A 17,037-nucleotide genomic window follows, 5' to 3' on the forward strand; every position below is an offset into this window, starting at 1 on the left:
ACAATTACGGCGGTTTAGTACAATCGCGAAGAGCGATTCAGTCAAGCGATAATTTTCATACCGCGAACTTCAATGAATGTCAACGAAGGTAGAATACGTTTCGGAAAATAGAAAAAAATTTGCATCGCAACTAAAAATATAATCGCATTATGTTATAATTACGCAATAATAGTAAAGTATAAAAATCATAGATTTTTTTATTATCAACGTACGTTAATAAAAACTGCTCCTATTTGAATATATATAAAACTTCAGTAAAGATTAATTATTACTCTAAATTATTATTCGCGCGAGTGGTAACGTATTGAAGAAAAATTTACAAGTTACAAAAAAATAATTATGTGATATATTGTTTTTGACATCCGAAAATATGTGCTATCGATAATATTTTTCCAATTTTATACAACTCATGTTATTTTCTTTTATATTCCATTATAAAGGAATATAATGTATATTTATTTATTTTATTAATATTGAAAAAATATATTTTTCTCGAGGTAAATATAATCAGTCTTTTTTGTTATTTAACGTGTTATTTATTAAATTTTTGCTAAATGCAATATATATTATGTAATAATATTTGCACTATTTACAGTTTACTTGTAAAATATAAAGGGAAAAATTTGTTCTTAACAATTATGTTTTCCACAAGCTCGCGAAAATTATAATTTAGTGCAAGCACTCGTCTATAGATCTCTCAGAAAACTTTGTATTTCACGACAGTTTGTCAGAGTTGGTATTTAAACTTTGTACACTGACCAAAAATATTCACTTTCGACATACAGATTGATTTAAAGTGTTTTTCAACAACAAAGTTGGATATGGTGGTATAAATCGAATTGTGCTTATACACAAATGATAATCCGTTTCCCTCTAGCATAAATAGGAATATGGAAAATTTTTATAAAAGTTAAAAGAATTAAAACAACAATGTATCCCAAAAAGGATATAGCAATAAAAAAAAAATTATCAAGAGATTTAAAGTTTATGTAATATAACTGCGTATAAAATAATTATAATTAAACAAAATTGTTAATAGAAGTATTCTTAATTTTCTTTCCAAAATAACATTATCTCTTTTTGCCCCTATTATATATTTATCAATATTAATGTGTATACGCTGCCTCCTTCGAGTATAAAATAAATATTTCCACGGCCTACGCAAATTATAGTACAATAATACAATCAATATAATAAATTAGAGAGAGAAAATAATATAAGTGAATGAAATTCTTTTTCGAGTGCTAATTTAATTTAATACACAGATTTGTGAAAAAATCAATCCTCTTGAATATGTTTTAAACTAAATATAATTACTTAAAATATGAAAATGGAAAGAGAAAATGTTAAGAAATAATATAAAATAATAATGTTTCCAAACCAACATTAATGTGATATTTTATCTAAAACTTGTATTTTTGTTAGATTTGAGTTACGCGTTTGCTCTGAGTCGTCAATGTTTGCGAATATTAGGTGTGTGGCCTGATCCATGTATCCCTTTAAGCGACTTTCGTCGGCCAAGCATAAGATTCATAATTGTTACATGTATTCTGAGTCTTTACGTGATAATGCCGCAGTTGACGAATATGATTCGTGCTTGGGGTAATGTGACTCATATGGTGGAATTTATAGCCTCCGCCAATTTCAGCTTAATGGCATTAAGCAAGTTAATCGCTACTTGGTATCATAGCGAAAGTAAGCAATTATTTTGCAACATTGAATAAATATGCTTATTATTAGAAATAATAAAACAATATAAATATAATACAAATACTAGATAAATAATATAAATTCTAGATTTTCAATTCACATTTAATACTGTTATTGTACAATATTTAGATTTAGTATTTTGTATAATAAAATAATTTGTCTTTCATACTTTTGATAATTTATATATATATATATATATATATATATATATATATATATATACATACATATATATATAAATTATTAAAAGAACACAAGACAAATTATTTTAATATATATATATATATATATATATATATATATATATTTAATGTATCAATATATGTTTAATTTGAAAGCACTTCGGATATTGGTGACATCAGTCATGCATGATTGGATTAAGTCAACGAACAACTCCGAACGAAATACGATGCTGAGACTCGCGAGACGTGGCAGAAGCTTATCTTCTAGATATTATGCATTTGCGACAATAACAGTTTCATTTTACATGTGTTTTAATCTTCTAAAGTTTTATCGAAGTATTCATCAGCCTCAACGCAGACTGGTCTATCATTTCGTTTATCCTTATAATTCCCAGAAGAGTCCGAACTACGAGATCACATTTATCATCCAACTTTGTGGCGGATTATACACAGCACTAATCAATTGTACTGTCGACAGTTTCATCTCAACACTTTTGCTGCATATATGCGCGCAACTAATAAATCTACGAACGGCACTCAATAATTTAGTCGATCAACTAGCCAATAAATCCATATCCTCTTCAAAATTTAAGGAAGGCTTAGCTGCCATTGCAGTACGACATAAACATCTTATACGGTATGCCTCAAAGAATTTTATTTAAATTGTAAAATCTCCATAAATGCACGTTCAGAGTAATTTTATAAAATATTTAAAAATGCAAATGTAATATTTAAAACAATACATATCTCTTTTTCTCATATATCACATGTCATATTATTATATAGAGGAGAAGTATATGCGATATATATCTTACATAAAAAAAATGTTTCTCGTACAATTAAGAGTTTTCTTTATGTATAACAAATTTCTAAGCGTCAAAAGTGTTTTAAAATTTTATAAGATTTAAATATGAAACCCAAAAAGTGTAAAGTCAAATTAATTTATTGAAAAATTATTATGTGTTCTTTTTTTTCAACATTGCTTTCTTAAATAGAATTAATGTATTATCTCTGATAAGTAATGGTTTCAGTATAGCATTGTAAACTGTGAAGTCTCACTAATGATAAATAGAAAAATAATTTAATGACTGATTTTTTAATGAAATTTTGTTGCTATAATCAGTGAAATATACAGATATTTTCTATGTGATGTCGAAAACTCCAAGAAATAATTCCTTCCTTGGAATGAAGAAAAAAGTTCTTATGAACATGGGTCTAGAAATGCTTTCCTGCAAAGTTATAGGCTTTCAAAGTTAAAGAAAAATAGAAGAATTCTATGATTATCTTTCATAATTTTAATTGAGTAATAAAGTTAATAAGTAATAACTTAACTAAATTAAGTGGTCCACCTCGCGCAACTACACACGCTTACATTCTTTTGACCATTGATCATACTATTCCGAATAGTGTTGAAAAAATCGACAATTCTATGAAGATCGTAAACATAATATTTATGTTTACGAGGCGTATGCTTCTGAATCTCGTCTAAAAATCTTCAATTAAAAATTGCGAAAGATAATCATACAATTCTTTTATTTTTTTTAACTTTGAAAGCCCATAACTTTATAGGGAATCATTTCTGGATCCATATTCATAGGAATATTTTTCTTTAAAGTCGTCCAAGAAATTACTTCCTGGAATTTTCGATATCGCTTAAGAAACACTCTGTATAAAACGAAGAAAAGGCGCATGTGTGTGAGTCTTTTCATTGAAAATCAATATAAATATTCATGAAAATCAATAAAAATATTTGATCTTCGGTGAAACCTTATCATTGCTTTAATCAATATTTTCATTGATTCAGTTTAAACAGTAAAAATTCATATATCTCATTTCTTTCTATATTTATTCTCATATGTTTGGCTGCATTTTAATTATGATTTAAATAAAGTGATTTTTTTGATGACAATAATTGGTCATAAATTTTAATAAAATTAATTTTATTAAAATTAATACAATTTTGTTAAATCAAACGATTAAATCATAATTTATTTATCTCTAAATTGATTAAAAAAGTTGTTAACAAACTAGTATAGTTTCCAAAAAAATGTACATTAACATGAAAAAGCGTGATTTTACAAGAAATCATTTTAAAAATGATATTGATTCCTTTTTTACACATTTAATAATTCTTTTAAACATAATTAGATATATTACAAAAATTATTGTATATATTTTAAAATATTTAAGGAAAATTATTTTTTAATATTATTAACTTTCTTTTATTTTTAAAGAAAATTAAAAAGATTTTGATATTTTTAAGCGTATTCATTTTCATATTATCGAATGGAATTATAATAATAATAAGTCAACACTTTATAAGTGAATAATGTGAATAATTTTTCAAGGGATGCAAAGACAATTGACAATTGTTACAGCGCAGTGCTATTTGTGCACATGCTAGCCGCTACTTTTCAACTGTGTTTTGAAACTTTTCAAGTTTACACGGTAAGTAAGGAACGACTTATACAAGTACATTTTCTTTTTATTTGAATAATTTCGTATATCTTATATTAGAAAGATTAAAAAAAAAAAAAAAATATATATATATATATATATATATATATATATACATATAAAGCTTTTTTATATTATAATATATTTTGAATATTGTGACATAATTGTACTGTTATATGTGCATTTGAACTGAAAAAAATATGTATCTTCAGATAATAACAGACAAATTAGATGTATCTGCTTTCAAAATGGCTTTTCTCTTATTTTATGTCATTGGTGTGTTGACGCAATTATACATTTACTGCTATTCAGCTGAAAGACTCTTAACAGAAGTAAGATAGTTATGTAAATTAATGGGATCTGTGTAAAATGAAAAGTGTAATTTTCAGAGCAGCGGTATGGCACATTGCGTGTATGAATGCAAATGGTATAATATACCGGCCAAAGATGCGAGGAACTTGATATTTATTGTACATGGATCTTCAATAGCGCTTAAATTAACAGCTGGAAAATTTGGAATTTTTTCGATGGAGATGTTCGGAGCAGTGAGACATTCTTATTCTTAAATATTCGTTTCATTAATACGTTCTAAATTAAATATCTTTTCATATAGCTTTTTATCGCTGCTTAATTATATAAGGTTGTAAGCAATTGAAAAGTTCCGATAAATATAGGATATAATTTGCATAAGCTCAGATCTGTAACTTATACAATATATGTATTAATATCTGCTATCTGATATCGAATTCGATAATTTAGATGATATCGATTTATACCATTTAATCAATATTGACAAATATTAGATGCAACTGACAAGATAATTATAAATAATTTTAATTGTACATTGATACACAATGTAAATTCTTCAAATTATTCAATATCCTTTTCTTAAATAAAGATAATAGATTGATTCTAATCTATTAAAGTTAGTTTAATATTTACTGAAAAATAATGTTTAAATCTATAATAAAAGAATAAAATTAATTAATAATATAAAAAAATAATAATAAAAATAGTAATAATAATAATAATAATAATGATAATAATAATGATAATGATAATAATAATAATAATAAATTAATGTACCTTCCGATGGAAACGAAGATGAACTTTTTTTCTTTCAAATTTAGATTTTATTTTCAAGCAATAGAATTTTCGATTCTAATTAATCTGCATAATTTATTGTTAAAGAGAAAAATATTGTATAATTGTAGGATATTTTGCATATAATATATGCATGTATGATTAGATTAGATATAGTTATTATTTTACCATAAAAATAAAACAATATTTAAATATTCTTATTTTTACTTTGTTTAGACGGTAAAAACAGCAATGGGGTACCTATCTATGTTGTTGACAGTAAAAGATTAGAGAAGCTATAATATATAGAAAGAGAAAATAATGTATGTATATATGTTGAAAATATTATATGATTCTACATATGTGTATATGTAGAAAATATTATGTGTAATATGTAGAAATTATTATAAAATCGAACTAAATGCACATAATGTTATATTACTAATTATTTGATAATTAAAAATAATTAATTTTATTATATATATTTGCTAAACATATTTTTGCGTCACAATACATGTTCTTTATTTCCTATTAAGCCATATCTAATTATAAATAAATTAAGATGAAAGACAAATTAAGATGAAGACTGAATTAAACTTTTAAAGTAAATTTCGATCAATAATTTAGTTTATTATGTTTTTTTATTGTATGTAATGTATGTACTTCGTTTTTTGCGAATAAGAAAGTAATAATTCTTGTTAAATACAATAATGGTTCGCTTTGATAAACATTTCTGTCTATCCTTTCATTTGCATTATTCTTAATTTATGTATTTCGCCTGAATAAATTATTTCATACATAACAAAATAAAATTTAATTTAACATATTAAGAAAATAAAATATAATTTAATTTTTACTAAAATGAATTATACTTACTAAATCATTTACTAATATACTAAAGTCAAAAGCGAATAATATATGTGAATGTTACTAATAGTAAAATAGTATAGAAAAATAATATCATCATAATTGTATCGCTATAAAAATGCAGAATGTTTCAGTATAATTGGAATTTAATCTGAATATCAATAAAGGGGGGGTAAAGGATGATTATACATATAACAATGACACAAAATAAATCGAAAATGAAAAGAATAAAAATTTTCAAAATCTTGTTTTCAAGAAAACTGACTTTGAAATTTGCAAAATAAATAATACATATTTATGTATTTTATACATATTTACGTATTTTAAACTTGTGTCTGAATGATTTCTATATAACTATATTTCTAATAACTTTATATTACATTTATTGTCTATTTCGACTACAAATGCATAATATAAAAAAATTCTATTTAATAAAATAAAATAATTTGAAATATTAAATAATTAATTAATAAAATTATAATTAATAAAATAAAACAATTTAAAATAATTACGTTAATATGAAAAACTATTAATAAATTTTATTTTTTTAAATAGAATTGAAGTAGGATTTGCATCTTTTGTATTATCTTTTGTATTATCTTTTTATATTCTATTTTAATAGTATTAATTGAGAAAATATGTAACATAAGTAAGAAATTTTTTAAGATTAAAAAACAGAGTTATTAATTTTCATAATTAATTCTTTCAAATACAATGTCTCATAAAAAGTTTTCTGCATATTCAATTAATTTTTGTTAAACTTATCAGAGAAGCGTTGAACCAATTACAAAGAAATTATTATCACTTTTGTATTTTATTAGTCAATCAAATGATTCAAACTATTTTTAGCCACGTAAAACACATCATAAAATTTCCATATAAAATAATATTATTCAAGTTCATTGTCTGATTGTCAAATTTTCTACATATTTTCATATTAAACAATACCACATTACATTAAAAAATATTGCAAATGTAGTATAACTCCAATATTCGAAAAAAAAACTTTTTACTCTGATATTATTTTTTCATAAATTTATATTTATAAATATTTAATATTAATGATTATGGAATTGCAATAAAAATAAAAATGAATAATTATATTGCTTATATAAATGATAAATATGATGAATAATATATTGTATATAATGCAAAGTTTTCTATGAAAAGTAATTTGCGTAATATTGTTTACAATATTAATATAACCCATTAGCATATTGACAGGTTTAACAGATTAAGAAAAAAACGCCATTAAAATGCCTATTTAAAGCGTTATAAAACTTAAAGCACATGTAGATACAATTTGGTAATCTAACTATTGATACAAAATTGTATTTCTTCGTTTTGATAACACTGTCTCAAAATTAAACCATAATATTACATGTATCTATTATTTTATAAAGTATTTATTATTATTTTGTACATAGATTTTTTGCTAATTTGTCCATCGTTTTTTATCATGATTAAATAATACACAATGTGACACACACCATAAAAATAGATTTAAAAGAAAATTAATTTAAAAAAAAAATATTTATATTTTTCACTTTACAACACAATAATTTTCATTAGAAAATACGAAAATATGCGCTATTTAAAATTTTCTAGATAGATCAACTTTGAATATGTTTCGAATTTAGTATCGTAATACACAATACACTCTAATCAAACAATAAAAATTCACTAACACACCAACATAAAAAAATACTACACATAAAAAAATCATAATTCACGAGCACACTAATCAAAGAACAACATTTCATTAATATTGGCATTGTATACAGCGGAACATTTTGTAATAATCCATGATTTTGACTTGATGATTTCTTCAAGTATCGAATTACAACATCTATAATTTTTATAAAAGCAATTCTTTTCTATATAACTTTTTATATCAGTGCTGGGATTCACTTGCAACTTTCGGCCAGATTTCTTAGCTTACGCTTACTGTTCCCCTCTTACCGCTCGTGCCGCTCGTAAGTAAGGAGCGCTCAGGAACGTGCGCGTCACAAATGTAATGTGGCAATCTATCTATCTAAGTTCTCTTTATTGTAATTACGTCTCAAAACACAAATATTTTAAATTGTTACAGAACATGTACGTAATTAAAAATATAATAATTATTTTTATTATTAATAAACAATAAAGAGAACTTAGATAGATTGCCACATTACATTTGTGACGCGCACGTTCCTGAGCGCTCCTTAGTTACGAGCGGCGCAAGCGGTAAGAGGGGAACAGTAGGCGTAAGCTAAGAAATCTGGCCGAAAGTTGCAAGTAAATCCCAGCACTGTTTTATATAATTACAATCTCTCTTAATTGTCACTACATTGTCACTACATTGTAAACATGTCTGCATTTTTTTGATAGCGTTTTTTAATAAATTCAATCCTCTATAATAATATTTTTGCTTCCCTCTTTCTCCTTATTTCTGAAAAAGCACATTATTTATATTTATTCTTATGAATGCATGCAACACATATTATATGCCTAATAATTAATTATTAATTAATTATTAAATTTTTCTTGATTATGTTTTTTTTCGTATAGTAATCACTATTTCACCATTTTAAATCACTATTTTAAATCGCTTTGAAATGCACAAATGCTCGTACAGAAAGCCACTTATAAAATAATATTCTCTTTATCAAGTTCAAGCATATTTAGTTAAGTTCCAAGTATATCCCATCTTGGAGTCTTCTCTATTACAAAACCCGAATCCCCTCAACTTGCTTATAGTCGAAAAGCAAGCGCAGTATTCATTATATACGATTCAGCTCGATGTAGTTGGTAGTTACGTACAACATGAATTACTGTTATATTCGAAAAAGTTTACAGGCATATTGGCAAATGGTAGTTGTTGAATCTTTCGTCTACTGAGCAAGCGCAAAATCACGTCACGTTTTTACAATCGCGAAGAGCGATTCAGTCAAGCGATAATTTTTACCCCGCAAACTTCAATGAATGTCAACGAAGGTAGAATACGTTTTGGAAAATAGCAGAAAGATTCGCATCGCAACTAAAAATATAATCCCATTATGTTATGAAATAGTTACGTACTATAGTAAAGTATACAAATCAAAGATTTTTTTATTATAAACGTGCGTTAATAAAAACTGCTCCGATATGAACATATATAAGACTTCAATAAAGATTAATTATTACTCTAAATTACTATTCGCACGAGTGGTATCGTATTGAAGAAAAATTTACAAGTTACAAAAAATAATTATGTGATTGATCTTGACATCCAATATGTGCTATCGATAATATTTTCTCAATTTTATACAACTCATGTTATTTTCTTTTATATTCCATTATAAATGAATATAAGTTTATTTATTTTATTAATATTGAAGAGAATATATTTTTCTCGAGATAAATATAATCAGTCTTTTTTGTTATTTAACGTGTTATTTATTAAATTTCTGCTAAATATATATTATCTGCAATATATATTATGTAATAATATTTGCACTATTTACAGTTTACTTGTAAAATATAAAAGGAAAAATTTGTTCCTAACAATTTCTTTTTTATACAAGCTCGCGAAAATTATGATTTAATACAAGTACTCGTCTATAGATCTCTCAAAAAACTTTGTGTTTCGCGACAGTTTGTCAGAGTTGATACTTAAACTTTCTCCACTGCAAAAAATATTCGCTTTCGGCATATAGATTGATCTAAAGTGTTTTTCAACAATAAAGTTGGATATATAGTGATATAAATCGAATTGTGCTTATATACGAATCATACTTCATTTCCCTCTAGCGTAAACAGAGATATGAAAAATTTTTATAAAAGTTAAAAATTAAATAAGACAGCAATGTTTTGTAGAAGGATATAGCAATACAAGAAAAAATTTTATCAAGAGACTTAAAGTTTATGTAATATAACTGCATATAAAATAATTACAATGAAACAAAATTATTAATAGAAGTATTCTTAATTTTCTTTTCAAAATAACATTATCTCTTTTTTCCCCTATTATATATTTCTCAAAATTAATATATATACGCTGCTTCCTTCGAGTACAAAATAAATATTTCCACGGCCTACGCAATGATATTATAGTACAATAATACAACCAATATAATAGATTAGAGAGAAAATAATATAAGTGAATGAAATTCTTTTTCGAGTGCTAGTTTAATACACAGATTTGTGAAAAAATCAATCCTCTTGAATATGTTTTAAATTAAATATAATTACTTAAAATATAAAAATGGAAAGAGAAAATGTTAAGAAATAATATAAAATAATAATGTTACTTCCAAACCAACATTAATGTGATATTTTATCTAAAACTTGTATTTTTGTTAGATTTGAGTTACGCGTTTGCTCTGAGTCGTCAATGTTTGCGAATATTAGGTGTGTGGCCTGATCCATGTATCCCTTTAAGCGACTTTCGTCGGCCAAGCATAAGATTCATAATTGTTACATGTATTCTGAGTCTTTACGTGATAATGCCGCAGTTGACGAATATGATTCGTGCTTGGGGTAATGTGACTCATATGGTGGAATTTATAGCCTCCGCCAATTTCAGCTTAATGGCATTAAGCAAGTTGATCGCTACTTGGTATCATAGCGAAAGTAAGCAATTATTTTGCAACACTGAATAAATATGCTTATTATTAGAAATAATAAAACAATATAAATATAATACAAATACTAGATAAATAATATAAATTCTAGATTTTCAATTCACATTTAATACTGTTATTGTACAATATTTAGATTTAGTATTTTGTATAATAAAATAGCTTGTCTTTCATACTTTTGATAATTTATATATATAAATTTATTATAGATATATATATGTGTATATATATATATACATATACACACACACACACACACACACACACACACATACATATATATATAAATTATTAAAAGAACAAAAGACAAATTATTTTAATATATATATATATATATATATATATATATATATATATATTTAATGTATCAATATATGTTTAATTTGAAAGCACTTCGGATATTGGTGACATCAGTCATGCATTATTGGATTAAGTCAACGAACAACTCCGAACGAAATACGATGCTGAAACTCGCAAGACGTGGCAGAAGCTTATCTTTCAGATGTTATGCATTTACGATAATAGCAGTTTCATTTTACATGTGTTTTAATCTTCTAAAATTTTATCGAAATATTCATCAGCCTCAACGCAGACTGGTCTATCATTTCGTTTATCCTTATAATTCCCAGAAGAGTCCGAACTACGAGATCACATTTATCATCCAACTTTGTGGCGGATTATACACAGCACTAATCAATTGTACTGTCGACAGTTTCATCTCAACACTTTTGCTGCATATATGCGCGCAACTAATAAATCTACGAACGGCACTCAATAATTTAGTCGATCAACTAGCCAATAAATCCATATCCTCTTCAAAATTTAAGGAAGGCTTAGCTGCCATTGCAGTACGACATAAACATCTTATACGGTATGTCTCAAAGAATTTTATTTAAATTGTAAAATCTCCATAAATGCACGTTCAGAGTAATTTTATAAAATATTTAAAAATGCAAATGTAATATTTAAAACAATACATATCTGTTTTTCTCATATATCATATGTCATATTATTATATAGAGGAGAAGTATATGCGATATATATCTTATATAAAAAAAATGTTTCTCATAAAATTAAGATTTTTCTTTATGTATAACATATTTCATTATGTATAACATATAACATTTTTCTTTATGTATAACATATTTCTAAGCGTCAAAAGTGTTTTAAAATTTTATCAGATTTAAATATGAAACCCAAAAAGTGTAAAATCAAATTAATTTATTGAAAAATTATTATGTGATCTTTTTTCTCAACATTGCTTTCTTAAATACAATTAATGTATTATCTCTGATAAGTAATGGTTTCAGTATAGCATTGTAAATTGTGAAGTCTCAATAATGATAATGAGAAAAATAATTTAATGACTGATTTTTTAATGAAATTTTGTTGCTATAATCAATGAAATATACAGATATTTTCTATGTGATGTCGAAAACTCCAAGAAATAATTCCTTCCTTGGACGAAGAAAAAAGTTCTTATGGATCTAGAAATGCTTCCCTGGAAAGTTATAGGCTTTCAAAGTTAAAGAAAAATAGAAGAATTCTGTGATTATCTTTCATAACTTTAATTGAGTAATAATATTAATAAGTAATAACTTAACTAAATTAAGTGGTCCACCTCGCGCAACTACACACGCTTACATTCTTTTTGACCATTGACAATTGTACTCATAAATTCTGAGCATATCCCGAATAGTGTTGAAGAAATCGACAGTTCTATAAAAATCGTAAATATAATCTTTATGCTTACGAAGCGTATGCTTCTGAATCTCGACTAAAAATCTTCAATTAAAAATTGCGAAAGATAATCATACAATTATTTTATTATTTTAACTTTGAAAGCCCATAACTTTATAGGGAATCATTTCTGGATGCATATTCATAGGAATATTTTTCTTTAAAGTCGTCCAAGAAATTACTTCCTGGAATTTTCGATATCGCTTAAGAAATACTCTGTATAAAACAAAGAAAAGGCGCATGTGTGTGTGTGAGTCTTTTCATTGAAAATCAGTATAAATATTCATAAAAATCAATAAAAATATTTGATCTTCGGTGAAATCTTATCATTGCTTTAATCAATATTTTCATTGATTCAGTTTAAACAGTAAAAATTCATATATCTTATTTCTTTCTATATTTATTCTCATATGCTTGGCTGCATTTTTCTGAATTTTAATTATGATTTAAAAAAAGTGATTTTTTTGATGATAACAATTGCTCATAAGTTTTAATAAAATTAATTTTATTAAAATTAATACAATTTTGTTAAATCAAACGAATAAATCATAAATTATTTATTTCTAAATTGACTAAAAAAGTTGTTAACAAATCAGTATAGTTTCCAAAAAAAATGTACATTAATATGAAAAAGCGTGATTTTACAAGAAATCATTTTTAAAAGTGATATTGATTCCTTTTTTATACGTTTAATAATTCTTTTAAACATAATTAGATATATTACAAAAATTATTGTATATATTCCCAAATATTTAAGGAAAATTATTTTTTAATATTATTAACTTTCTTTTATTTTTAAAGAAAATTAAAAAGATTTTGATATTTTTAAGCGTATTCATTTTCTTATTATCGAATGGAATTATAATAATAATAAGTCAACACTTTATAAGTGAATAATGTGAATAATTTTTCAAGGGATGCAAAGACAATTGACAATTGTTACAGCGCAGTGCTATTTGTGCACATGCTAGCCGCTACTTTTCAACTGTGTTTTGAAACTTTCCAAGTTTACACGGTAAGTAAGGAACGACTTATACAAGTACATTTTCTTTTTATTTGAATATTTTCGTATATCTTATATTAGAAAGATTAAAAAAATATATATATATACATATAAGGCTTTTTCATATTATAATATATTTCATATTATAATATATTTTGAATATTATGGCATAATTGTACTGTTATATGTGCATTTGAACTGAGAAAAATATATATCTTTAGATAATAACAGACAAATTAGATGTATCTGCTTTCAAAATGGCTTTTCTATTATTTTATGTCATTGTTGTGTTGACGCAATTATACATTTACTGCTATTCAGCTGAAAGACTCTTAACAGAGGTAAGATAGTTATGTAAATTAATGGGATCTGTGTAAAATGAAAAGTGTAATTTTCAGAGCAGCGGTATGGCACATTGCGTGTATGAATGCAAATGGTATAATATACCGGCCAAAGATGCAAAGAACTTGATATTTATTGTATATGGATCTTCAATAGCGCTTAAATTAACAGCTGGAAAGTTTGGAATTTTTTCGATGGAGATGTTCGGAGCAGTGAGAAATTCTTATTCTTAAATATTCGTTTCTTTAATACGTTCTAAATTAAATATCTTTTTATATAGCTTTTTATGGCTGTTTGTTTAATTATATAAGGTTGTAAGCAATTGAAAAGTTGCCCGATTAATATAGGATATAATTTGCATACGCTCAGATCTGTAACTTATACAATATATGTATTAATATCTACTATCTGATATCGAATTCGATAATTTAGATGATATCGATTTATATAATTTAACTAATATTGATAAATATTAGATGCAACTGACAAAATTATTACAAATTTATTATATAATATATTATATAATATGTATTATAAATTTATTATATTATAAAATATTTAAAATTATTATATAATATATATTATATATTATATAATAATTTTAATTGTACATTGATACACAATGTAAATTATTCAAATTATTCAATATTCTTTTCTTAAATAAAAATAATAGATTGATTCTAATCTATTCAAATTAGTTTAATATTTACTGAAAAATAATTAAATCTATAATAAAAGAATATATAGATTAAATCTATAATAAAAGAATAAAATTAATTAATAATATAAAAATAATAATAATAATAATAATAACAATAATAATAATAATAATAATAATTATAACAATAATAATAATAATGATGATAATAATGATAATGATAATAATAATAATAAATTAATGTACCTTCCGATAAAAACGAAGATGAACTTTTTTCCTTTCAAATTTAGATTTTATTTCCAAGCAATAGAATTTTCGATTCTAATTAATCTGCATAATTTACTGTTAAAGAGAAAAATATTGTATGAAATTTTGCATATCATATGTGCATATATGATTATATTATTATTATTTTACCATAAAAATAAAACAAAATTTAAATATTCTTATTTTTACTTTGTTTAGACGGTGAAAACAGCAATGGGGTACCTATCTATATTGTTGACAGTAAAAGATTAGAGAAGCTATAATATATATAGAAAGGAAAGAGAAAATAATGTATGTGTATATGTTGAAAATATTATATGATTCTACATATGTGTACAGGGTGTCGTAGACCACCCGTATCAGCCGAATATCTCAAAAACTGAGCGCGGCAGACAAAAATATTTCAGACAAAAGTTGTAAGGTTTCAAGTAACGCATTACATGGCGATATCAGTATGACCTTGCAGAATGTTGTCAAGGTCATGTAAAGGTCACCTTGAATTCTGTAAATGAAAACCCCCATTTTTTATTACACATTCTTGTAGCTTACCTCGAGAGCTTTCCAAAACACTATAATAAAATATTTTTCTCTTAAGTACTTTTCGAGTTATGAGACTTGAAATCATTTCTTAATTTTACATAAACCATAAAATATCTAGCAAGATATTCATTTTTCGATTATCTTACCTTAACACTTTTATGTACAAACTAATGAGAGGAATCGATTGGTGTAAAGAAAGCACATAGTTGTTTTTGAGAAAAAATATGTAATTTGCAATTAAGAATTACATATCTTTTGTCTGAAATATTTTTGTCTGCCGCGTTCAGTTTTTGAGATATTCGGCTGATACGGGTGGTCTGCGACACCCTGTATATATAGAAAATATTATATGTAATATGTAGAAATTATTATAAAATCAATGTAAGTGCACATAACATGATATATTACTAATTATTTAATAATTAATAATGATTAATTTTATTATATTTGCTAAACATATTTTTGTGTCACAATACATGTTCTTTATTTCCTATTAAGCCATATCTAATTATAAATAAATAAGATGAAAGATAAATTAAGATGAAGACTGAATTAAACTTTTAAAGTAAATTTCGATCAATAATTATTATATTTTTTTATTATATGTAATGTATGTACTTTGTTTCTTGCGAATAAGAAAGTAATAATTCTTGTTAAATACGAATTAAATAGATTAAGAAAAAAACGCCATTAAAATGCATATTTAAAGCGTTATAAAACTTAAAGCACATGTAGATACAATTTGGTAATCTAACTATTGATCTAACTATTGATCTAACTATTGATACAAAATTGTATTTCTTCGTTTTGATAACACTGTCTCAAAATTAAACCATAATATTACATGTATCCATTATTTTATAAAGTATTTATTATTATTTTGTACATACATTTTTTGCTAATTTGTGCGTTATTTTTTAACATCATTAAATAATACACAATGTAACACACACTACAAAAATAGATTTAAAAGAAAATTAATTTTAAAAAAAGAATATTTATATTTGTCACTTTACAACACAATAATTTTCATTTGAAAATACGAAAATATGCGCTATTTAAAATTTTCTAGATAGATCAACTTTGAATATGTTTTGAATTTAATATCGTAATACACAATACACTCTAATCAAACAATAAAAATTCACTAACACACCAACATCAAAAAATACTACACATAAAAAAATCATAATTCACGAGCACACTAATCAAAGAACAACATTTCATTAATATTGTATACAGCGGAACATTTTGTAATAATCCATGATTTTGACTTGATGATTTCTTCAAGTATCGAATTACAACATCTATAATTTTTATAAAAGCAATTCTTTTCTATATAACTTTTTATATAATTACAATCTCTCTTAATTGTCACTACATTGTCACTAAATTGTAAACATGTCTGCATTTTTTTGATAGCGTTTTTTAATAAATTCAATCCTCTATAATAATATTTTTGCTTCCCTCTTTCTCCTTATTTCTGAAAAAGCACATTATTTATATTTATTCTTATGAATGCATGCAGCACATATTATATACCTATTAATTAATTATTAATTAATTATTAAATTTTTCTTGATTATC

The 17,037-nt window shown here is 24.5% G+C and overlaps 3 protein-coding genes across 3 annotated transcripts in view; 2 read left to right on the plus strand and 1 right to left on the minus strand.

Moving 5' to 3' along the window:
• The window catches only part of LOC145961090 (uncharacterized), a 146,295-nt gene that overhangs the window by 29,905 nt on the left and 99,353 nt on the right, over positions 1-17,037 (minus strand). The window lies entirely within an intron of this gene.
• LOC145960300 (odorant receptor 4-like) lies at positions 60-5,850 on the plus strand. Its single transcript, XM_083079660.1, has 7 exons — positions 60-88; positions 1,426-1,695; positions 2,049-2,529; positions 4,241-4,340; positions 4,562-4,681; positions 4,739-4,894; positions 5,670-5,850. The coding sequence occupies exons 1-7, from the start codon at positions 73-75 to the stop codon at positions 5,721-5,723; spliced, it is 1,197 nt and encodes a 398-aa protein (XP_082935786.1). The 5' UTR covers positions 60-72; the 3' UTR covers positions 5,724-5,850.
• Positions 9,260-15,162, plus strand: LOC145960301 (odorant receptor 4-like). Its single transcript, XM_083079661.1, has 7 exons — positions 9,260-9,275; positions 10,623-10,892; positions 11,291-11,771; positions 13,556-13,655; positions 13,865-13,984; positions 14,042-14,197; positions 15,109-15,162. Exons 1-7 carry the CDS (start codon positions 9,260-9,262, stop codon positions 15,160-15,162), a joined length of 1,197 nt encoding a protein of 398 aa, XP_082935787.1.

This window comes from Camponotus vicinus, unplaced genomic scaffold (genome assembly GCF_025532165.1).
Source record: "Camponotus vicinus isolate PSW18456_S1 unplaced genomic scaffold, iyCamVici1.0 SCAF_10, whole genome shotgun sequence".
Taxonomy (NCBI): Eukaryota; Metazoa; Arthropoda; class Insecta; order Hymenoptera; family Formicidae; genus Camponotus; species Camponotus vicinus.

What these genes read in the sequence shown, in the direction of transcription:
- LOC145960300 (XM_083079660.1), top strand. An exon ending in TACTTGGTATCATAGCGAAA is followed by an intron (nt 1,696 to 2,048) that starts GTAAGCAATTAT and finishes TTAATTTGAAAG; the next exon opens with CACTTCGGATATTGGTGACA. An exon ending in CGATGGAGATGTTCGGAGCA is followed by an intron (nt 4,895 to 5,669) that starts GTGAGACATTCT and finishes TACTTTGTTTAG; the next exon opens with ACGGTAAAAACAGCAATGGG.
- LOC145960301 (XM_083079661.1), top strand. An exon ending in CGACATAAACATCTTATACG is followed by an intron (nt 11,772 to 13,555) that starts GTATGTCTCAAA and finishes TAATTTTTCAAG; the next exon opens with GGATGCAAAGACAATTGACA. An exon ending in CGATGGAGATGTTCGGAGCA is followed by an intron (nt 14,198 to 15,108) that starts GTGAGAAATTCT and finishes TACTTTGTTTAG; the next exon opens with ACGGTGAAAACAGCAATGGG.